We start from the raw sequence: 24,741 nt of genomic DNA, 5'->3' as shown, positions 1-24,741 counted from the left end.
ATCTTTATACCAGAATGATATTCATAATCAAAGGCAGTAACATGAACATCCAACCTAGAATCTCTACTGCTGCAGCTTGTGACCTCAGCTGCATTTTTATGTATCAAGCCCACCCTTCAAGAAAAGTACTTATTCTCAACTTTATTAATTTATTTATTTTGTTTTTATATTTGGCAAAAGCAGTCCCTCTCCCAAGCCAGGTACGGTGTCATATCTTGGATGTATGCCCAACAGCATGCATTGGTTTACTTCTACCCATTCACAATGAGACTACAGCAGATGCAAGATACTTCGCACAGAGTGCCCAGTACTCTAACTGGGTCCATAAACCAATAGGTCCCACTGAGTGTGCCCACTTAATGGGATTATAATCATCCATTCTTACTCTTCAATCTACCTGTAAACACAAACCAAAAAATTCTGCCACCCATCCCTTGCCTGGCAAGTGGAAAAATCTGTCACTTGTCCTTTAAGTTAAGTACTTCAATGAGTGTGTGTGTTTGTGCATGCAAATTCTTCCTACAAGAGACTGGAATTGGGATAATAAACTGATACTTATATTCATATTCTAAAAACTACTTTTATGTTGCTCAATATATTAACAATGTCAAAAAGACTTACCATAAGGCCTTGGGCAACCTCTTTCATCTTGTCAGGACTAAGGTCAAGGAAGCTTTCTATCAGGTCACCATCAATGAAGCCCTCACAGCGATCTGTCTTGCGTTCAGTGCTGAAAATGGTTTACATGTATTAACAATTTTTCATAGCTGTAGCTATGAAAAATTACATTACACTACAGCTGTATTACATTACACTACATAGGCAGGCTGAATAGCAATGGAAACTTATTGGCATGCAAGTGGTTACCTGAAAAAAATATATAAATACAAGGAAGCTACAACAAGTTTGCTCCTACCCTTTCACATTAACACAACTCATTAGCCAAGAAGACTGTCATGACACACCAACACACCAACAGAGAGACAATTCCACCAAGGCAACATGGTTACATGTAACATGTTGCTATCTATACATCACACTGAAATTTACAGCAAATAATGGATGAGCTGGAAAGAGGTGACCACACATCCACAAATAACCCCTAATAATAAATAAAGGAAAAAAACCACAACATACAAGGGACAACTGTGTAACATAACTGGATCTTTCCCCATTATGGTGCAACTTCAACTTGATCGACCTATTCCCTTTCCATAACTGAAATGATCAGCAAATCACACCAGATGCAGATGAACTTTCATCAAGATCATCTCCCATTTATGCATTCACTGTTGCCCTAGATTCATATTTATAATGTGCAACCACTCTTGCTTACTCTATAGACATCCCTCTGGCACCCAATACATTCTTCACATCATACAGTCCATCCAACCCATTTGTAGTCTTTGCCTCAGCCATACACTTTTCAAATCTAATTCAGTTATCTTCTGCATCAACTGATCTTGTTTCATCTTCTATCTTTTCTACATGCTCAGTCCAACATAACAAATTTAGTCCTGCTCAATCAGTCAACATACATCAAAAATGAGTTCTCTGCAGTTGCTGCAGAGAACTTCACAACTGTTCCACATCTCAATAATATTCATTTTCTCTCCTCTTCTGCTTCCTTGTTCCCTATACATATAAATAATTTTTCCAATATTACTTCTGTAACCATGGGTGCATCTACAAATATTAAATATTTACAGTAGTCGATCTTAAAGATGAGCATTTTTTCTCTGTTGTATCTTACCTAAAACTTCTGTAAAAATCATGGTCAATCTTTCCAACAGATTTTATCACTCGTGCAAGGCGCTTCTGCATCTCAAGCAGCAGATTGTAAAGATCCAGGTGCAAACTTGTTACAAGACCTGAAAATGTAAGAAAACAAAGAATACTCTTAGAATGGCTAAATAATAAACCTTGCAATAAAATCACAAAGATGAGGATAAAAGTTAAGTTCAGTAGAAGATGCATGTATTTTGCTGTTATGACATGTAGTGCATTTCAAATACAATTGTGCAACTGAACAATGATGATATTCGTAAGATGCTGAGACTGCATCTGAAGCCTTTAGTCTGATGGTAAATAACATAACTGCTTCCAGTCCTTGCCTGGTAAAGCAGCTATAGCTGCCTCTGGTGCTTTTGGAGCTAAGATGTAGGATGTAAGCATTACTTATCCATGGGGTCAAGCTTCCTGTGTTCAAAAAGCAGAAATAAACCCTCCAGCCTGCTGGTCTCATCAAAGATAGATAAATAACTAGGAATGATACAACTTAATATGAAGGTTCACTCACCCAAGGCACCATGCACAGTGCCATAAAGGACACATCCTTGTGTAACCGTGGAGGCCTCTGGAACACCTTGCATCACCAGTGTTCCATGGCGGAAAACATTAACAAAATCTCCAAGGTGAAATCTTCCAACTTCTTGCATTTGTTGCCGCTCTTCATCTGATGTAGCAGCACTGTAATACAATAGATGAAATATAGCAAACAAGTTACATTTACTTGCTTTTCATATGTGTGTGTCTGTGTGTGTGTGTGTGTGTGTGTGTGTGTGTGTAACTAATCCCAACAAAATTCAATCCTCTTCCCAGCTGAGTTCCTTACTCTAGCAGTGGTCAAACTAAGTGAGAATAAAACCTGTACACACATGTTGTGCAGATAAAGAATCACTGTAAGTTAGTCAAGTTTCATACATTTTCCACAAATGAATAAATAAACGATCAAGTTTCCTATATTTCCCACATACATATTGTAGATAAATAAAAATGAACTTGTGAGAAGATAATATAACTTGTGATTAGGTGCCAATTTGTCAATTTGTCATTAAGAGTCATAAAAATCATACAAACTGGTAAAATTGTATTGTCAGCTAAGGTATGATTTACGGGGATAATTTATTGGTCCCTCAAGAGTAAATTTACTGTGAAATACTAGGGAAAGTTATCAGTAATGAAGTGATTAATATGACAGAGGCATGAAAAGTAGCACAACCAATGACTAAAAACAATCAACAAACTATTTTTGTCTGGTCAAAATTTTCCTACATATGGAGAGAGAAGCAGAAAGATCCAACAGTTTAGGGGTTAAACTATGGATGAGAATTTGGGGATCTGATTTTTGTTATAACTGAATTATAAAATTTTGTCTACATTTGAAAAACCAATAAAAGGAGTGTTGTGTGGACACTTGTGGACAGGTCAACTGTCTTTTTTTTTTTTGCCTAAGATTTGGCCTTTAAAACTTCACCCATAAATGAGTACATACTGTGAATATTTTAAACCAAGCTTGGGTAGTTTGAAATTCTGAGGTCTGAAATCCATCTGATCCTAAGATCTCTATTTCACAAAATCCAACTTTAATAATGAGTACACTAAAACTCAACCCTCACCATCACTTTATCATAAATGGATTTTTTTTTTTTTATCAGTAAAGTAACTGACAAAAACATCAAGCGCATGCTAGTGATACAAATTAATGTTTATATGCATAACATTCAAAATTCTCAAAATGTTTTACACAACTATGTAATTTTAGTTTACATGTTTTATCTTACCTGTCCTTATGACATACAAAAAGATTGTTAGAATGTTCTGCCCCAAGAAAGAGTTCATCATCCAAAATTTCTATGGCCGTCATCCAATTTGGGTCATAATCACGAGCAATCTGAAATTCATAATTGATTTTACTTTCCTACGAGCAAAACTTGGAAGTTATATATTATAAGAGTGTTACTTTCTTTGACACAAAGAAAACACATACAACTGGCAGATTCATGACAACAATATTTTGAGGAATAAAGAAATTTTTATACAACTAGACAGATTCATAATGAGTCTTTCTAAGCTGGCACCTATTCCAATCCTAACACCACAGCAGATGCAGGATATTTACTACAGAGTGCCCTGCACCCCAACTGGATCCATAAGGACATGGGACCCGCCAAGCGTGCCCACACCCCTTCTCAAGGGTTGACGAGACTGTCATTTTCATGCACTCACCATTGTCACTCTCCATTCACCTCTATTGCGCATAATATGATGATGGGAATAAAAATATCTTCTATTTATATTATATTTTCACCAAGAAACATTTTATTTCTTACTCCAACTCTCATAAATATTTTGATTTCCTTGTAGAAAGATATATATATACACAGTTCTTACCTCCTCAAAACTTCCTTCCAATGTCTTGTACTGGAGAAGTGTCATTGAGCGCATTAAGTCTCCTACAAGGATGAAGTCACCTTTCGTTTTCAGACAAAGGGCTGCCACGTTATTAAAGTGGGAGCACTCTAGTCTCAGTTCTCGTTCATTAGTCCACTCAAAGAGTCGTACCTGTGGGAAATAAACAATAAAAAAAGGTCAATGTGGCTGGCAACAATAATGTCAGAGAGTAACTTACATATTAGCATATTTTCATGATTTTACAAGACACCAATCTTGTGTCACAGCAGCATGTGCTACTCAGGGACCATGTTTTACTTAAGGCCCCCCAGCAAACATAAAAAATGGGCAGAGATAAATTGACTTATTGACATCTCAAGTGCCTCTCCTCCTCGCTCACATCCATAACAACAATAACCAGCATTTATTACCAAGGTCAGTATTTAATGTGTCTCTGGTGAAGCATAACCAGCTTTTCCTCGGGTTGAAATGCATTTTGTTATGGTCATTTTGTGGTTTGCAGTGGTGAATACAAGACAGATAAGTCATGTGTTCTGACCTATGTGCTTGTTTCTCAGGAAGAGCATGCAAAAGGTGGGATTATAATTGATCTCTCTGAGGATGCTTCCTCGCCCAAGCAACAAGTGCTGGCAATGCTCTTTCAAGAGGTGAACACATTCATCACACCTGATTGCCTGAAATATCGTGAACAGAAAGCCAATTTGTACTTCATGGACAGGGAGTGCAGGATCCCCAGGAGGGATCTCAAGCACCAAAAGCAACTGTGGTCCATGACACAGTACCTTGACACAAAGGTGCCAAAATAAAAAGTGACTCAGAGCAACAAGTGAGTATGTATGTAACCATTGACAACACAGCAAACTAAGTCTCAGTGGTCTGCTGACATGTTGTGCCCAGTACATGAGAGTACCACTTCACTGCTCTTTTCAAACACCAAAAGAATGAGCAGACAAGCTTTTGAAGGGTCATACCTAATGGAGCAATTTTGCTGCCAGTGCTATGTCAATGAAGTAGGTACATCTAATTGTATGAAGATAAGAAATATATCTTTTTATAAAAATATGTAATATTTTCTAGAAAAAAAAAAATTAAAATTGTAGTTGGTGGCTTTTTTTTCAAATGCTAACTTACAGCTCATAAAATCTTAATATCAATGAATACTGATGACATGGAAAGTTAAGCCGCAATAAATTTATCTTGTATCAGCAGAACTCACTGTGCTGGAGATGGAAGCCAATAGCTTGCCCTGGAATTCACACAGAGAGTAACATGCTCCCTTGATCTCCTTCTCTGCTACCTGAATTTTGGGAGAGAGAAAAAAAAGTCATGAAAATTATATGCAAAATAACCCCATTATATGTACATTAAATTTTCCTTCTTGGTTATCTGTTGTAAATGGAAACCAATATTTTGCCCAAAATTGAAACTAGTAAAGCCTTTGGTAAAAAGAGAGAGAGAGAGAGAGAGAGAGAGAGAGAGAGAGAGAGAGAGAGAGAGAGAGAGAGAGAGAGAGAGAGAGAGAGAGAGAGAGAGAGAGAGAGAGAGAGAGAATGAAAAATTATTCAAAACCAGTCTATAAGCAAGTATTTCATGGTCTGGCATGGTATTAATTCCATTTAATCTTCTAACAAGCATTAAGTTCACATCCTGCTGTGATGTTAAAGCATTCACACATAAATAATTATCCTATAGTATTCTCCTATTTTGTCATTAATTAAATCAAGCACCATATAGCAAAAAAACATAAAAATAAACAATATATAAATTACATGTACTAATCCTTTCAATATAAGTTTTCAGTTAATTACATTAAAGAATTTCATGAGGTCAGTAAAGTTTGCTTCTGTATAGTACTGTGCTTTTCTTATATGTGATTCTTCTGATTCTACCTAAAGATCTTTCCACATCTCCAAATCTAAATTAACATGGTTACTATTCATGGATGAGCACAAACAGTTTATGTCTTTTATCAAGTCTATTACTTTGATGTATATATATATATATATATATATATATATATATATATATATATATATATATATATATATATATATATATATATATATATATATATATATATATATATCAGATCCAGTCTGCTTGGCTCCTCTTTTCCTTATCATGTATTTCTGAGAACATATTAATTCATTTCCCAAGACAATGAAAGCACTGTAACTCACCTGTTGCAGTTTTCCTTCTGCATAAGAGAAGAGAATAATTCTTCCTTGCTTGGATTCAGATTCCTCGGGGTTAACAAGAGCAGTGCCCACAACATAGTATACTGTTGGGTCATCTTTGAGGCGTGTGGAACAGATACTGAGAGCATACTCACCCAGGTGGAAACTATGATAATGAAGCACTGAAAAAAGTTAAAATATGATGAAATCCTTGAGCTATGCCATTATGATTCAATCTTTATAAAAACATTTAATCTAGATATATGTAAAATTTTTTATTCTAGACTAAAACAATATAATTAAAGACTTTTAGGGTGAAGAATGGATTTGTCTCTAACTGATTTACTTTCTAAATTAACATCAGACAAGTTATTAATTCTCCCACACAAAATCATGAATCCTTATCAACAAATACTTACCTTCAAAAGTATTTTGTGATATGATGAGAAGGTTGTGAGTCTCCACTTCTTGTCCTAATTCTGGAGGAGGTGGCATTGATGGTTTGAGAAGGCTGGAGGTAGTTATAGCAGAAGAGTTGGAGTGGGCACCTAGTGAAGCAACTGTACCTCCACTTCGCAAGCCAATGTCACCCATTACATCCACACGCATGGTTATTACCCCAAATGTCTAGTAAGAAAATCAGAAAAAAATTATGTTAAAAATACCAGAGTATACATAATATAAACATATCATTTCACAATATAGATACAAATTTCATAAAAGCACACAAAAGTAAAACTAAGGTACTTTACATTTTCACTGGATTCAATGTCTTCTACAGAATAAGTTCATGCAATATAACACCAAGATTTTACCTCTGTCTCCTCTTGATATGCTATACGCCGAGGAGTTTCCCCCAGAGGAACAGTCCGGATGTGTAACTTCTGGATTTCATCAATGGTGCCTATGGTGATACCCTCACTGGTGGCAAGTGCAAGACTGCAACATGATGTTTTGGTCAGATTTTGTGGCTTGCCTTTGACAGAAAATACTTCACATTCTCAAATTAACAATTTTCAACAAAATTTTTGTCTAATTATTATGTGCATAAATGGATATCACTAAAATTAAACTCAACAAATTTTTCTCAATGTACTTTTGCCTAATGCATGCCTACACAAATCTTTCATCTTGAGTCTACTCTTGCAATGACCAGATATGGAGGATATACAAGGAAGAGAAAAAAAAACTTCTGTCTTTCTCTCAATGTTCTTAACAGTTATTTTTTTTCTATTTTTCAAGTTAAAGTATAAAAGAATCTTATTATTAGCCAATGCCAGTCAATTCTCTTATATGCCTTTTTTAAACTGATAAAAACCCAGGATACTTCTTCCCCTTTTTGCTAAATATTTTTCACAAATTTATCTTACAGCAAACACATGATCTATCACCCCCTCCCTCTCCAGAAGCCTCCTTGTACATTGCATATTAATCCATCTGTACCTTCTCAGATTTTCTTTATCAATACCTTACCATGCAGCTTACCTACCACTCAATAGACTAATACTTCTGTAATTAGAGAACTCGTGCCTATCACCTTTTCCTTTATACAGTGGAACTACACATGCACTTACCCACACATTTAACAGTCTTACCAACCACTCTATGACACTGATCCCACCTTCCTTCAAACAATCCACTGCACATCCATCCAAACTTGATGCTTTTCCACTATTCGTCTCCCTTACTGTTAACTTCCTCCTTTATCTTTCATCAGCTCTCCCTTCAGCATCATGTGCAGTTCTTATTGCTTGTCTTCTGCTTTCCTTGTACCTCTCATACAACATTCCATCCTTCATCTGTAGCCATTTCCCATATGCCTTTCATTTCTCTTCTACAGCCACTTTAACTTCTTCACACTTTTTTTTCCCTATCTCTTACTTTTAACAAAATTAAAGTTGTGTTTCTAAGTTCACATTTTGCTGTGTGTGTGTGTGTGTGTGTGTGTGTGTGTGTGTGTGTGTGTGTGTGTGTGTGTGTGTGTGTGTGTGTGTGTGTGTGTGTGTGTGTGTGTGTACATACCTAACATTAACTATTCCCCTTTCACAGGAATAATGGCCTGATGTATATACAGACAGATGTTGCAGAGACAAAAGAAGCTAGCCTTACCTGTTGGGATATGCTTCAGCATTGAGCGGACACATATGTGTGACTTCTCTTAGGTTAACTTTGGAGAAGACCAGCTTATGATTTGATGAATAGATAACAGTAGGTCTATCTGAGCAGGCAAAAACATTTGTTGAGGAGAGGGATCGGAATCGGCGCAGTGTGGTGGGCTGAGTTCCAAGTACAACCTGTTAGATATAATGTAATTAGAAGGAAGTGCTAGCTGTTGAAACTACTATTAATTAAAGTAATTATCAAATATAATGTGTTACACAATATTTAGCAATATAATCCTCCTTCACTATGTTAACACCCTACTAATATTTAACAATATAATCCTCCTTCACTATGTTAACCCCCTAAGTGACAGGTGCGTGTCTCAGAGCCCCAACAGGCGACGCAGCAGACAATTTTCTCACCTTAAATTAAACAGAGGCAGGAGAGAAGTGTTTTGAACATTTTTTGGTAACACTTACAAAGCTGCTCCTTACCACTTTCTTGTGACTTTCCATTAGGTACCCCACACAAAGCAAGAATCATGGAAAGAGGTGATCAGCCATCATCCCAATGAATGTCCTAGTGCAAACACAGTCAATTTTGTTCACTGCTGTTGTACAAAGAATGACATTTATGGAACTTCTTGGGACAATGGAATAACATTCCTTTTGAGATGTGGGGAGAGCAGTAAGGAGCAGGAGCAAGACAAGACAGGAGCTGCAGGTGTGTAAGCTGTAGCTCTTGCTATATCCAGCATAACAAACACACAATGACCACCACCATCACCATCACCTTGATGATATATTGTTATTCAACCTTTACTGTCAGCTGAATGAGAAAAACAATGAATCAGACAAAAACACTATTTCAAAGGAGGATAAGTGCTTCTTATACTGTAAGTTTCATTATTCTAGGATCTGTATTAAAGGAAATATAACTCTAAGAATAAGAGTGATTTTCTCTTAAAAACTCACATTATGATAAGAGGTTCCCACATCAAATGCCCACTGCTTAGGGATTAAGGGCCGTTTTTCCACCATAAAATACATTACATAAATAACTACCTGATTCCAGAAAAATTTACACAGCTCACAAGGCAAACCCTATTAAGTAAAATGCTTTCCAAAAACCCAAATGCCATGCATTACAGTAATTATAGATGTCTTTGAAAATAAATACATACAAAATAATTTAGGGATGACTGGATTCTCAGCAAGTTACTTACAACCTTATCTATTTTCACTTACCTTTTCAATCCATAATTACTTACTAAAATAAAAACCATAAAGATTTATAATCAACTTACTTTTTTCTTCTCTGAAAGATAGCCAGTGGCTGAGGCATAGCTAAAATAGAACAGCTGACCATCCCCCATGGCACACAACAGGTAGTGATGACCCTCAAATGTGGTCATCAAGATAGACCGGGGAATGATATCTGTAGGGGAGGACCAGACAATGGTTACAAAAAGTTAACAACTAAGAAAAATTTTCATGACCTGCTACAAAGCATCTCCCCTCACATTGTGGTTCAAGCAATTGCCAACTATATATGTTGCACAATAATAGTGCAATGCACATGCTGCCACACTATCATAAAATCAAGAAATGGTATCACACCTTTTGCATATCTTATGCTACCACACTCACATTACACTGTTTTCATACATAAGATTACTTTGATTTTCCATGAGCAACAATCTTTTTTTTACATTTTCCATAATACTTGAAAAATCTATAACAAGATATATAAATAAATACATATATAAAGAAACAAAAATATAAATAAATAAGTAAATAAACAAATAAATAAATAAACTGGAACTGTGTATTCATTAAATTGTAAAGCACCATATGAAAACTTAGCATATTAGGAAAATTCATAAAACATCATGAAACAATGTTAACCTCTAAGTTGATAGAATCACAAGATTCAGAACAATCAGCCATAAGCCTAACTAAATAGAAACTTCATCTTTTACTTACCTCCTCCAAGGAACTCTTTGGCATTTTCCTCAAGAGTAGGTAGAGCCAAAACTCGTGCAGAGATGTCTGTCCACAGACCCACAGCCACCACTGATGCCATTTCCTCTTCCCAGAGTGGAGATACATCAAGGCAAGCAACTTCATGTTCTACCATAGTTTGCCTGACAATCAATATTTTGTTAAAATTCCCAGAAACTGAATAATAAAGGATTATTTTTAAAATTCTTCCCCTAGTTAATGAATGATATATGGAATCTTGGTAGAAAATAAGTAATACTGGTAATATAAAAGTTCACAAATTTTTGTTACAGTTTACTTGCAGAAAGATGCCCAAATGTTAAAACAAAGAGATTCAAGTTGAAACAAGTGTATATGCTCAAGAAATTGACTCTTTTCAACACAGTAAGAACAGTCATGTTTGAGAAGATTAGCCTGTATACCTCATGTATGAGCATGATCCTTCATGCAGCCAAAATTTGGGTTGTTTAAATGTGTATGCTAAATAAAATACAATAATCCCTTTAATATCCTTCCTAATTTGTACACAGCAAGTCCACATGTTGCATTAATCTGGATATTGCATGTCCAATTAATTATCGTCATTTGCGAGACATTAGTACAGAAAGTGATAACGTGCTGTATTATGTACACACGCAACCAATTCCAAGACATGTTTCTTCGATGACATTTCTATCACAAATGCTTATTTATGGAGATTCTTTTTACCTTTCCCCTCTTACATCCTTCCAACATCTGCCACAATACATTCAATGGCATTTCTTTCAAAGGTGATTTATTTATATTTATTTATATTTTCTGTATGTGCGTGTGTTGGGTGAAGCATCATAAAGTAGAAAACCAAATGTCAAATTTGTTAATTTCATGCGATAACATATTCAAAAACAATTCTCAGCCATAAAAGCAAGTATGTGCCTCATGATAAGAGACAACATGTGACAGAATGGCAGAGATGTGAACACAAACAAGGGTTTGCAGAAAAAGGAAAAGTTGTGGTTGAGTAGATATGTGGAACATCAATAGTGAAAAATTACTGCAAATATATACAGTATATCTGCAGACAGCAAAAATAAATAGGTATGTGTTATGTATTGCATATATATTTCCATGTACAGCTGATATACCTGAACATGCAGCTTATTTAAGTGAATAAACCAGTTATTTATCACAACATTATTCATGCTGGCTTGCATGTGTGAGAGGAGAGTAAGGCTAGTGTTAAATTATGCGGCAGAGCTGCATTGTGAAAACACACGAACAAATGAAAAGTGTCTCACTATTGTAGTGTGACCATGTCCACCACACAATGCCATATCATGCTGAAGCAGCACCATACAGAGAGAGAGAGAGAGAGAGAGAGAGAGAGAGAGAGAGAGAGAGAGAGAGAGAGAGAGAGAGAGAGAGAGAGAGAGAGAGAGAGTCTGTGTGTGTGTGTGTGTGTGTCAGATATTTAATCAGACATGTGTCCAGTTTAATATCGGGACACATTATGTCCAGATATTGAACATGTGGATACTAGAGGGATTATTTTACATAAATATCAGGAAACTCATGAACATTGCAAATGTGACAAATTCACAATTTTTGGGAGGAATACTCATCCCAATGAGAAGACAGCTCACACAGTGTTAGGACTTCAAGTATTATTTCAGTATATCTTTTCCTGCCTTTGAACAAAAAGTATGCCAATTACTGCACCTCAATATATTCCCATGTGTATTTTTCAGATAAATGTAATAAGCTAAAGAATGAGGTTAACTTACACACAGATTACTAACAGTGCACATCAACCCATAGTGGGGACAGGCTTTTCTGAACAATAACAGACATGACTGCTTTCACATTTTGCATTTCCACACAAGGTTTGTCATTCCACAGCAAAAATCAAAATGCAGTTCAAATTAAACTTAGTAATGAAACTGCCACTGCACAAAGAAGTGGCAGCATCCTTTGTAGTATTTCATATAAAGTCAAGTAAGAATTACAACTTACGCTTCAAGTTTTAAGGCTCCAGGATGAATAACAATGTAATATATGAGCTGGCCAGCTGCAGCAACCACCTGATTGACATTGGCTGCCACTACTGAGATGTTGCGTCCCTCTGGAGGTCGCCACTCACATACCAACTGTCCCGTGTTCTCGTTGACAAGTCGACATGAAGTACCAGTTACCTTTAAAGAATATAACGATAAGAACTATCCATCTAAAGAAATACAAGATTAAAATAAAATTACAGAAAAATGTTCTTCCTTAAACACAATGCTATAAACAAGCTGAACTTTATACATGATCATGAATGGTTCCTTACTAAATGTTACCAATTCTTCTAACACAATGAAGGAGAAGGAGCAACATATATGGCAGCCAACCACTTTAATGAACCATCCATGTCAAGTTGTGTTCAACACCTAGAAGTACTATACATTTTCCATTTAAATTTCTATTCAACCTTTATCAAAATAAACAAAGAAATATGTAAAAGCATAGCTAATTACCTTTCTTTAAGTCATCATCATCACCAACTCATCTGTGATCACCTATTATAATCTCAGGAACAATGGTGACTAAGCAACAGGAAACTAGGATTGTAGTAACAAATCGTAACAACCCTCTCTTTACAATCATGCCCATTGTCCTGTTTAAAGATCTTTCTCAGTCCACCAAACACTTTTCCTGTTTCTTTCACCCTGCACTTCACCTAGGTATCAACTCTTCCATCCACTTTAACTGTTAATCCCAAATATTTTAAAATAATCCATTTCTTCTAAATGGAGAACAGCTGGAAGAGGTGGATTGTTTCATGTAATATTGGGATTAACAGTTACAGTGATAGAAGTGGATAGAAGAGTTTAGAAAATCCTATAGCAAAGAAAAAAAAAATAATAATATATATATATATATATATATATATATATATATATATATATATATATATATATATATATATATATATATATATATATATATATATATATATATATATATATATATATAAACAAACAAATTGAGCCTAGTATAGCACTACCTTAGAAGACAACAACTCTACCTGAAGAAGCTGATCATATTTAACATTGGCAGACAGGAATGTTTGCTGGTCTGACACAAAGCCAGCAATCTCTGTTTCTTCAACTTCTTCTCCACTAAGTGTCAGCACCCTGAAATTACACATAATCTTAAGAACTATTTTAAAGTTCTAACCAGGCAAGGTACTTAACTATAAATAACACAGAAACAAATATATTTTTTTGAAGGTGGTATCATGCTGACTAAACTGAGCCAAGCCAGACCAAACTCAGCATAACTCATGCAATAATGATTACTGTGTAGATGACAAGGCACTAAGAAAGGTTACTGCTTCTTGTTCTGACTGAAGGTCAGGAGATTCAGCCTTTGTAAAAGACACCTCCTTGATATGATCTTATTTACAGTTTCTTTGTGATGTCTGATCTGCTCTCTTATTTCTCTAAAATATCACTTAATTTTTCTTGTACTTTTCCTCTTTTTCTTCCAGATACTATAACATATTTCTTTTCTTGTTTCAATGTCACTGTTGTATAAAAAATAAATAAATAAATGTAAAAAGAAAAGACATGAGTATTGAATGGAAGCAACACTTCAATACCAACAAACACTTCACCTACACACCTCACTAAATAAGACAAGAAAAACTTTTCCCAATAGCCCATCCTTATTCTTCTCCTGGTATCTGATAATGACTGCATAGCATCATCAGCATGGCAACAGGGTAACTAAGAATGATATGTGACTGACTGATAAAATAAACTGAAAACTCTCAGTGTTCCTATGAGGAAAAGATTCATAAAATGTAAGAATGCAAATCAAAATAAGAGTTCCATTGGCTCAAATAGAGTTCATGCTAGGCCAAGCATTCTTGTACAATAGATGCTCTCCTCATATCTCATCCCAAAGCACAAGCATGAACCACAGAGAGTTTGATGGAAGGAGCTAACATGATTAACCCCTGCAACAGCTGTTCATAAGTAAGGGTCAGACTGACCAGTTTTTAATAAAGAAGAGTTATATATAGAGAGTTATATATACAGTTGTTTTTTTATATCAACTGAATTATTACTGCTGTGCAAACAGCTTGTCACACATTTGCCAAAGTTCACAACTTAAATCTTTTACTTGCAGCTGCAAAATCAAAAACTGTATTTTTTGTGTGAAATGAAAAGTTCATATGACTAGAAATTTATCATCTGTTCTCTTGTTTTGACTGGATAATCATGAGCTGAACTTCTTTCATATGTTCACAGAAAAGTTCAAACTGTTCTCCACATTTGTCAATAAATTCAAGAAACTCACTTACTTCAGCATATGCCACAGAGAGTTTGAGTGGATGTATCAAAGGAATTATTAGTGTCATGCATAAAACATTTCACGCACTTGCTAGAAAGTTTATGTTAGGTCTAGATGGTGAATAGTGGGATGATTTAAACCTAAACCTTGCCCACAACTCCTACATTAACTAAGCTAGTTTCACAGCATATATTACTGTGATTTTTTACTTGCACTCACACTTTTAGAATGTTTGTATCAAATTATGAATATCGGTAACTGCAATTGAAGTAAACATTTTCACAAATCGTACAGTAATACAATTCACTACTAACACATGAATTACGAACACCAACCTTGTTAAGCCAACAAATGAGAGCACAATAGTGTTGTGGAACTTGGGAGAATTCACACTGAGGGACCACATTCCCTTGATACCCTCTAGTTCAATGGAAGCTTGCTCATGAATTCCAATGCCATTTCGAATTATCCTTAGTGATCCTTCTTTGAAAGCTCCTGAAATTGTAAAACATTCAGTGCCAATGTGTGAATCATATTCTCTTGATCTGCAATTACATACCAGTCTGAAACATGCATTAAGCAGGGTAAGCAGAGACATAGTACATACATACATACATATATATCACACATGTACACACACACATACATAGACACAAATTTACAAACACACACACACACACACACACACATATACCAAATATATCCTAGGACTGAATCAAAATCCATCTCATCCCCTTGAGCATTAAAGGTGAGAGGAACAATCTTCACTGACCATACTAAAAAATGGCCATGTGAGCAAGATTATCATACTTAAAAAAGTTGTTCAAATGGGAAAAGGAGCAGTTCTTAGAGTCTAACCTAAAAATACCACAATACTATAATTCCTTGATAAAAAATGTCATCATATATACAATTTTCAAAAGCTAAAGTTAATGGGTCTTCAGTGTACTGAGATCCCACATTGCATACCCTTTCTTGAACTATTAACATCTTACTGAATGGCAGTGAGCAGGAACAGGAGCCAATGCTTAGGAAACACTTCTTAACAAATATGAAAATATTTCTTTTCAATCTATCCAACTACATACTATGACACTTCTATATGGCAGTCAGCCAATGCAAGACATCCTACACACACACACACACACACACACACACACACACACACACACACACACACACACACACACACATTGAAAAGAGGTGATATGAGAAAGGCAATTTAGAGTGAGGGAGGAAATATCATGTTACAAATTTACATATTTTTATATTATATATATATATTTTTATACTATTATACTATAAGAACACTCAGAAAAGAGATGATGCATGATGATTACTACAAGAAATTTCAGAAAAAAATTAACAAAGTGAATGACTAGAGGAATTAATGGCAGATAGAGTTTAATGCAATTAAGTTTCTTGTGATCAGGTTGAGAAGTGATACAAGACCTGAGTGATTACAAGTTATGTAGCAGATTATAAGATTTTAAAAGAAACAAAGAAAGAAAGATTTGGATGTAATGATAAAACAAAAAATTAACACCAGAGGATCACATAAATGAAAAAATCTAACAATTGGTAAAAGTGTTAACTGCTGGATCCCTGCAACCAAATTCCATTTCCCCATTTCATAAATTCCTTCAATTTCAGAAAATTCAAGTTTTAACAGTAACTTTACATCAATTAGGGACAAAATTTAAGATCTCACAGTGCATTAAAAGATAAAAGTAAAAGCAATACACTCCTAACATGTTCTAAAGACAGTGCTGTAATATTTTTTTTGAGAAAATAATGCTGGTAGCAGTGAAAAACCAACCTGAGCAAGTCACAAGCTGTCCTTGTCCCTGTCGCTCCAGGTCCACAACCACCATGTCCACAATGGGACCAAGGTTGTTGAAGGTCTGCATTATAGTGACATACTGACCAGATGCATCTGGTTCCGTGTTGAGCTTCACTAACTGTGAGTCACCAAGGCGAGAACCCACAAAAACCACACCATTGTCAAGGTATGTTAGACACTCAGGTATAGAGGTCTCTCCTGAAAAACATTTAAGAGATATGAAAATTATCCAAAAATGCAAAAGGTGCATAAGATCTGAATTATTCAAAACATTCCTAAAATATTTACAACATTGTCACTTTGAGATTTCTAACAAAACACATGACTGATATCTTTACCAAGTAGCTCCAACTTCACAAGAGCTTCAGGTCGATCATCTGATTTGTCCAACAGCAGCATGAAGAGCCTACCAGACATGTCTCCCAGCAGGTATCGGGAGCCATTTGCATCAACTTTCCCATAACAAACAATGGTACTTGTCTGTTGGATATTTCAAATATTCAAGTCATCATAACATTAATTTTTAGACAAAAATATTTCTTTATATTTCCTTATAGAGGGATGAGGAAACCGAGAATAATTTAATTTTTCCTCACATTCCATAAGGAGAGGAGAATTCCATCTTTGTGGGGATAATTAGCAATGCTTTTCCTGATGGTGGCACTAAATAAAATATATTTTTACACACTATCCTTACAATTAATCAACATCCATAGCAACAGACAAAGGATCTGTACATGTCTGCCCTCAGAGTTCACTCATACCTATATGCTCCTCATACTCTAGTATCCATTCATATATCCAAATCCTTTTCCTTCATAGCACACACACACCATTCATACACACACACACCTTCAAGGAAAGGTTCAGATATTATAAATATAGAAACAGGAGACTCTTTTGCAGTATGTCACAAATAGGTAAATACAAACTAGACAGATATACACACACAAAAGATATATGTAAAGAAATGAATTCCCAATTCTGTATAATAATATTTCTTTATACCTTCTCTTGCTTTATCCTGCCTGCCTGCTTCTGTATTTCCCTCTTCCTACAACTTGAATTCTTTCAAGAAGGAAGTCTCAAGATACTTCTCTAGATTTGATTAATCTTTTGAGATCTATTTCTTTGTGGAGTGGCACTTTGCAGCACTGGCCAGGAAGTCCTCTCTACTACTTGATTTGATACTATCATAAAATTATATAATAATTTTAAAGAAAGCCGAACCTTGATAAGCGCTGGTGCCACCGTCACATGTGAGGTGCTGGTGAAGTAAGAGATGGTTTCTTGCCCAATAATAATTGCTCCACCATATGGTTCAGGCACAGCAATGATGGTTGAAGCCTCCATTTCAACATTGTCTTGCTTCCACGGCATCTGGGAAAAAACACATTACCTAATAACATGTTCTTTTTTTCTAACAGATGTACAGCACATTCATTGTGTGTGGAAAGGAATTAACTGTTCACATGTACATCTATCTATTTACCAGGCCTGCAATCACACACATGGTGGCCCAGACAAAGCACCACACACTTATACACACACTATTCACATGCTTAGACCTACTGGCCCCTGGTAGAAAGGGACAGCTTCGTGGACCACTGAACTGCACAACTGGCCACATACATCCATAACAAAGCATGACAGCATACACTTGTTTACTCATACGTCTTCATAATGAGACTGTTCCCTACCCTGCACCCACTCTAATCCAATGTTTTTTTCCTTGTCTTTAAACAAGTGCTAAGACAAGGTTGTATGGGAAAGAACAAAACTAATTGTAAGTAGGTGAAACATTTAACAAAGAAGCAAGTGAGAAAAATTTAATGTATTGGAATCAGGTAAACAAGGAACATGTGCGGTGTAACAAGAGTAACAGAAAGACTGAGACATGAGGAAGTGCAAAGGAGAACTGGTGTTGAAAGTGCTGATCTAACAGTGGGGAGGATTATTATGATTTGAGCATGTAGAAAAAATGGAAGAGAGATTGTTGAGAGAAAAGACTAAATCTAATGTACAATGTGTAAGACTAGGGTGATCACAAATGGGATGGATGAATAGTATGAATGTGGTATTAGATACAACAAACATCTTAACAGATGTTACCTAAATCTTGAAGTATCCTTTCTTTTTCTAGTAACATTTGATGGTCATTCACCATTCTGCTCTGAACAGTCAGTTTTTATACTTAGCTCATGTTCCTTTCCTCAGCTCTGTGATCCCTGGTTTACAATTCAGTGATGTATTACAAATTCATCTAATTATACCTATTTCCATACATTTCTCAAATACTACAAAATCATAACTTGCTGAACACAAGATTTTAGGCATTTCATTTTCATAATTCAGTTGTTCCTGACATCTTATTTCAGTTCTATGCCTAAGAACTATACAAAACAGCTGGCATATCAGTCCTTCAAGTGCCTAAATTTCCTTTCAAGGCAAAACTCTACACTGAATTTAATACACCTCCAAAATCCTTTGTTAGTATCAATATATTCTTTACCTTTGAAAATTCCTTTTCTTTCAAAGAAATCTCATGGGTCCTGATGTGTCTTCCATGAGTGTCTTGATATATAATAATGATTGTTGGGTTGGAACATCCATACAGAAATTCAATATCTTGGATCTGTAACTCATCAACCCTGAAAAGAATAAAATAAATGAAGTATGCAACTTTAATCGTCTCTAGTGTACACAACACAAAAAGCAAACTTCCTTATATTAATAACTATTTTCTGTGTTTTAAGCAGAATCCCACCTTATGTTGTATGCCTTTAGTTCGTTGTTGTCTTTGTCAAGAGGGATGACCTTGATGAGACCCTCATACAGTCGTAGGACAATGCATCTAGCTTGGGGGTCAACAATGGCTATCATGCCTGTCTCACATGGTTTGCCTGTTTGGTAAGAAGAAATTTCAACAGTATCGTAAATTTTAAATTGTATAACATAGAGAGATGAGGAAAAAAACGTCATATTTTTGGGAGCACAATAAAGTTAAAGATATTAAGAAAATACAGGGGGTATGGGTAGGACATGTCTTACACCACACAAATAACAGACAGAAAATCAGTAATGACATGGAAACACAGGTATGATAAATGACAGGAATGCACTGAACAAAATAGAGATGAGATAAGAACCTTTGCTTGATAGCCTGGAAGAGGCAGGCAGCTAAGAAAGATAAATGGAGAAGATTAGGGAAGTTGTTTCTAATGCAGTCAAATCATGAAAGCTGATAATGATTTAATTAATTGGAAACTGTGCATTAAATGATTGTGACCATTTTTCATGTGAATATCATAATTAAGAGACAGCAATTAGCTGTATCATACCAATCTTATCAGCAACATTTCCATGGGCACGGGTCAGAATTTCCAACTGGTCTCCATCCCCAACACACTCCAGGATCATGGCACAGTACCGAGTTGTCAGGATGAACAGCAGGTCCTTTTTTTCATTCTGAGGAATTCAGGGATGTCAATGCATTACTTGTCCACTCCACTTGTTCACATGAGCATCTTAGAACATAACACAGGATACATTAACAGTTCCTTGCATCATAAAATCTTTGGAGGAATTCTGAAATATGGAGTGGAGGTGAAACTGGAAGTCAGAGGAAATATACCTTCCAAGGAGCAAAACTCTAAGAGATGCCAGGAAGGATGAGTGATATGGAGGAGGGATGTTTTAAGAAAATGTAATGACTAATAGACATGAACATTTTTCTCTTTTCTTTATTTATTTCTTGTTTAATCCACAAAATAATGAATGCACAGTGTGCTTCACAAAATTGTGAAGAAATCATTATACATGTAAAGAAAATTGTAGGATAAATATTGCCATGTAAAATTACTAAATCAAACCTTTCATTAAAATGTGAATTCCAGCTACTTGATTGGTTATTTCTTGTCTCCAATCATGTTATTTCTGAATCAAGGATACCCCTTTAACCATTTCTTTTCTGCTACTCTCATGTTCCATGTTTTAGCAACATTCAGCACATGGGGCACCATGATTCCATCTTATACAGCCCTCTTTTTACACTCATACCCAGTGTCCTATGTCCTATCTTTCTTGGTTCATGAAGCCCTCTCCAATCACTACTAAGAATATTCAACCACAATACTTTTCTCCAGGAACAACACAGTATGTACAACTCAAATTAGCAGTGCTGTAATGTCAAGCTTTCTCCATATATCCTTGGGAGATGAAACACTTGGATTTTTTTTAATACAATAATTATGTTTTGAAGAAAATAGCATGGTATGCCTTGGTCCCTTGCCAGTGTTCTGTAAAAGTTTGAAATTTTTGATATTAGGAAATGTATAAAAAAGCATCCCTTTTTCTGATGAACTCTGAAACTCCCTGCCTGCCTCTGTATTTCTTTCTTCCTATGACTTGAACTCTTTCAAGAGGGAGATTTCAAGACAATTATCCTTTTCTTTTTCATTCTACTTGGCATCTTTATGGGAACTGGCATTCAAATGGGCTTTTTTTTTTATATTCAAAATTTTTGTCTTTGGCCAGTGGCCTCTTACATAAAAAAAAAAAAAAAAGAGCAGCATACAATAAAAAGTGATATAAACATTCACAATCCTATCTGTGATTTCAACTCACATTATCTCATTTATTTTTAGTAAATTTGAACTTTAACAAAATTATAATATGTTAACATTCTTCTGCCTAATGATGAACTAAAAAAAAAAAAAAAATCACAAAAATCAAGATACAAGGAAGGAAAATTTAAATTGTAGTGTGAAAAGGGTAGTTTCTATACTAAGCAAGAAGAAAGTTGACTAAAGCTATTGTCCAATCAGCAATGAAGTTACAAACTACATGTTAAGAATTAATAGACTATAGTCAGGGTGTGATCACTTCTGTAAAAGAATGAAAGGAAGTCTTGATTCTTTGTGCAAATACACCACTCACCATGGGGGTAAAGAGGTGCATACAAGCAATTTTGCCATATATAGGAAGTTCCTTGAGGGGTCGCAGCCCCTCTGGAGTCACCAAATGGAGTTCGACCCTGTTGTTACGTGCCACCACTAAGTTCAAATCTGTTGGTGATGTCAAGTGACCTGGAAGAGGAAGTGTGGATTAATGGAACTCAATCCTGTTGCTGTGTGCTGTTATTAGGGTTAGTACAGGGTTGAGAATCCCTTACATCAAATTCTACACTTCAGAGGTTTCTGATTATTAATATTATCAACAACCGATTCACACTTTCATTCTAACACATGACAAAAGTTCAATATCACAAACAACTAAAATGCAACATGCTGCAATGAAGCATAAATTGCAAATGGTGGTGGAGGAGGCAGTGAGGCCAGTGGCAAGCCACCAATAAGATGGCAGACAGTTTCTTGACTTGTATGGAAAGAACCTTTTACACAGCTTTCTAGCGTGCTGCTAGCTGCACGCTAGAAAGCAGTAGCAACTAGACGCTGCTAGCAGCGTCTTGGCTGCTACACAACCATTCTTCATGTTGCTAAGGCTCTTCTTGGTCACCTTACACTTGTACATCATTTCTAAAAATGTTTTTAGCTGTGGTGAAGAGAAAAAAATCTCTGACACCTTCCCCATCAACATCTGGGTGAAGAATGAGGGCTTCCAACATGTGCCTTGTCCAGCAGACTGTCAGCTGGCCCAAGTGTTGAGAGGAATGACAGATGACAAAATTTACTGGAAAAAATCTATTTCTAATGCAAATTCTACAAACATACAAGCTCTGGGTCACACCACATGTGTTGGCACTTGCATCAGGCAGCTATGATGCAACAGCGTGAGGCACTGAAATCTCTTAAAAGGACTCCATCTTTTAAATTCTACAAAAATAGGCTTCATCACCTAATAGTCCATGGCAATCCTGACATGTTGAGAGAGAAAACTTAATTTCATTCATTCCAAAAATATTCATAAAAAAAAAAAAATCCCCCTTAGTTATCCCCCTTAACCTAATTTAACGTGACCTAACCTAACTTGATCTAGCCTAGCCTAACCTGACCTAACCTAACCTAAGCTAACCTGACTTAATAAGCAAAGTTAACCTGACTTAAACTAATCTAACAGCCCAAACTCACCTAACCTGATTTCATAAATACATATTAGACATACTATTAAGTGGAGAATGGGGTTTTGAACATAAGAACATAAGAAATATGGGAAGCTGCAAGAAACCATCAGGCTTACAGGTGGCAGTCCCTGTATGAAATATACCTACCAATTTCCACCTATCATCCCCATCCATAAATCTGTCTAATCTTCTTTTGAATTACTTTTTTGAATGATAAATGGTAGGTAGAAGCCGCACACCATCCTCATACAAAGGCAGAAGCTAGATTACTTGTGCCTTTGCAATTTATACAGATTCATATTAAAAATTTCAGGTTAAAGACAGTTGTGCTAAAACAAATGGACCAATGAGAATGAAATATCCTGAGTCTGCATATGTTGTGACATAACATGCTTGCATGAACACATCCTGCCGTCTGACACTACCAACACGTGCAACTGAATCTAGTGTCATAACTGCAGGACGCAGCCAGCATCATGCTTTTTTGTAATGGGACAAAACAGATATTATGGATTTGCACATTTCCTTCATATTTTCATACTTGTTTTTATCTCAAGAAAGGGTAAGGAGGTAAAAAACAGATCCAGACCCAGTCATGAACCGACATTAGCCAAAGCCTAAATATGATATGGCCTTTGTATTGTCATTCACACTAGGGCACTCAGGCACTGCTAATCAAAAACACAAGTTGCAAATTATTGTGATCTGGAGACAGAGATCTACGTCAGCTTGCATTCCAAAGCCTCACATGTAATGTCATCTGATGTTACACACCTTTGCCTTTTATTTATAGTGTTTTTACAAACTTAAGGCGGTGGCAGCAATGTCAGTTACTGCCTGCAGCAACAGCCACTCGCCTAGACTGCAACATCTTATGATCATCACAATGACTTCAGTAATATCTCGACACTTTCAAAACCAAGAATTTAGCAGCATCAGCACTAATAATGACCAAGGTATTCTTGGAAGGTAGTGGCCTCGAGAACACAGTGGCCGGTCAACTGAGTCACATAAACTCAAATGCCTGTTACATGTAGTCAAAATAAAGGTCTTACCGGTGGCACATGCTGTAACAGCAGTTGGTTTGTGGGCAGTGACGACATAATTATAAGCTGCAGTAGCCATCTCTAAACTATTCCAGTAGTTTATTCTCTTCCCATGACGCTCTCACGCGAATGCACTGGCGGCTTGCCACAATTATCTCAGGCTCACGTAGTGGATATCATCTAAAGTTTCCAGCTTCTGACATGTACTTATATTGAAAAAGATGATTAAGAGACTGAATTGCCTGTAATTCATTTTTACACCTCCATAAGGTATCTTTTTCTTATCATTTAAGCATATAATCTCTACATCACAATGAGCGGGAATGTCCGTCTTGAACACAGCTTTCTATATTAGCCATCATCATCATCAACAGCAGTGACCGCCTTTGACAACCTCACAGGACGATAGCAGAGCTTTTTTTTTTTTTTCTTAATGTAAGGGGACCACTGAGCAAGGGCAACACAAATATTAGGGTGACTTGGGTGACAGTTTCTAAAAGACTGCAGAAAAGAAAAATAAAATGACGGAGGATAAATACTAACTCTACTCGCAAAGACTCAACTTGGTTCATGGTCTTAATGCACCATTGCCTGAATGCACTGCTGCCTGAATGCACCATATACCTGGTCGTAATGCACCACTCTCAGTGTAAATGCACCCTTCTTTATGGTTCCAATGCACCAACCAATGGCCAGTTGATATTCTACATCGTAACACCTAACTACAGTATTTGCTTTATTTAGGAACTTCGTGAAACATTATTTGTGAAACATTGCTTCAGAAGGTTCAACTGACACAATAGGCCCAAGTCCTGTTTACCAGTACTATAGGTGTGCTTATGACAATTTGAATACAATGCCTTTCGTCAGTTACAAGTCTGGGGGTATTGAGAAGGTATCCAAGAGAAGCTTATCTTTGTGGGAGTGTCAATTGACAATGGAAGGATCGGTGGATGGTTTAGTGGGTGTTTGT

The 24,741-nt window shown here is 36.0% G+C and overlaps 1 protein-coding gene across 1 annotated transcript in view; it reads right to left on the bottom strand.

Annotated features, from left to right (window-relative positions):
- The window catches only part of LOC135114001 (DNA damage-binding protein 1-like), a 24,553-nt gene extending 504 nt beyond the window's left edge, over positions 1–24,049 (bottom strand). Inside the window, exons 1-23 of the mRNA XM_064029598.1 lie at positions 23,778–24,049; positions 21,579–21,727; positions 19,982–20,108; positions 19,408–19,543; positions 19,153–19,291; positions 17,871–18,020; positions 16,979–17,120; positions 16,617–16,838; positions 15,133–15,292; positions 13,524–13,632; positions 12,470–12,648; positions 10,460–10,620; positions 9,781–9,911; positions 8,481–8,665; positions 7,187–7,310; positions 6,791–6,998; positions 6,375–6,553; positions 5,411–5,491; positions 4,174–4,344; positions 3,564–3,673; positions 2,300–2,469; positions 1,754–1,871; positions 622–730 (exon numbers count right to left, since the gene is read on the bottom strand). Coding sequence (XP_063885668.1) covers positions 622–730; positions 1,754–1,871; positions 2,300–2,469; positions 3,564–3,673; positions 4,174–4,344; positions 5,411–5,491; positions 6,375–6,553; positions 6,791–6,998; positions 7,187–7,310; positions 8,481–8,665; positions 9,781–9,911; positions 10,460–10,620; positions 12,470–12,648; positions 13,524–13,632; positions 15,133–15,292; positions 16,617–16,838; positions 16,979–17,120; positions 17,871–18,020; positions 19,153–19,291; positions 19,408–19,543; positions 19,982–20,108; positions 21,579–21,727; positions 23,778–23,847 — 3,330 coding nt within the window. The 5' untranslated portion in view covers positions 23,848–24,049. The remainder of the gene's footprint in view (positions 1–621; positions 731–1,753; positions 1,872–2,299; positions 2,470–3,563; positions 3,674–4,173; positions 4,345–5,410; positions 5,492–6,374; positions 6,554–6,790; positions 6,999–7,186; positions 7,311–8,480; positions 8,666–9,780; positions 9,912–10,459; positions 10,621–12,469; positions 12,649–13,523; positions 13,633–15,132; positions 15,293–16,616; positions 16,839–16,978; positions 17,121–17,870; positions 18,021–19,152; positions 19,292–19,407; positions 19,544–19,981; positions 20,109–21,578; positions 21,728–23,777) is intronic.
- Between the last annotated feature and the right edge of the window lie 692 nt (positions 24,050–24,741).

This window comes from Scylla paramamosain, chromosome 27 (assembly GCF_035594125.1).
Source record: "Scylla paramamosain isolate STU-SP2022 chromosome 27, ASM3559412v1, whole genome shotgun sequence".
Classification (NCBI taxonomy): domain Eukaryota; kingdom Metazoa; phylum Arthropoda; class Malacostraca; order Decapoda; family Portunidae; genus Scylla; species Scylla paramamosain.
Note: the sequence above shows the minus strand (reverse complement) of the source record. Positions and strands in the feature narration are given on the sequence as shown.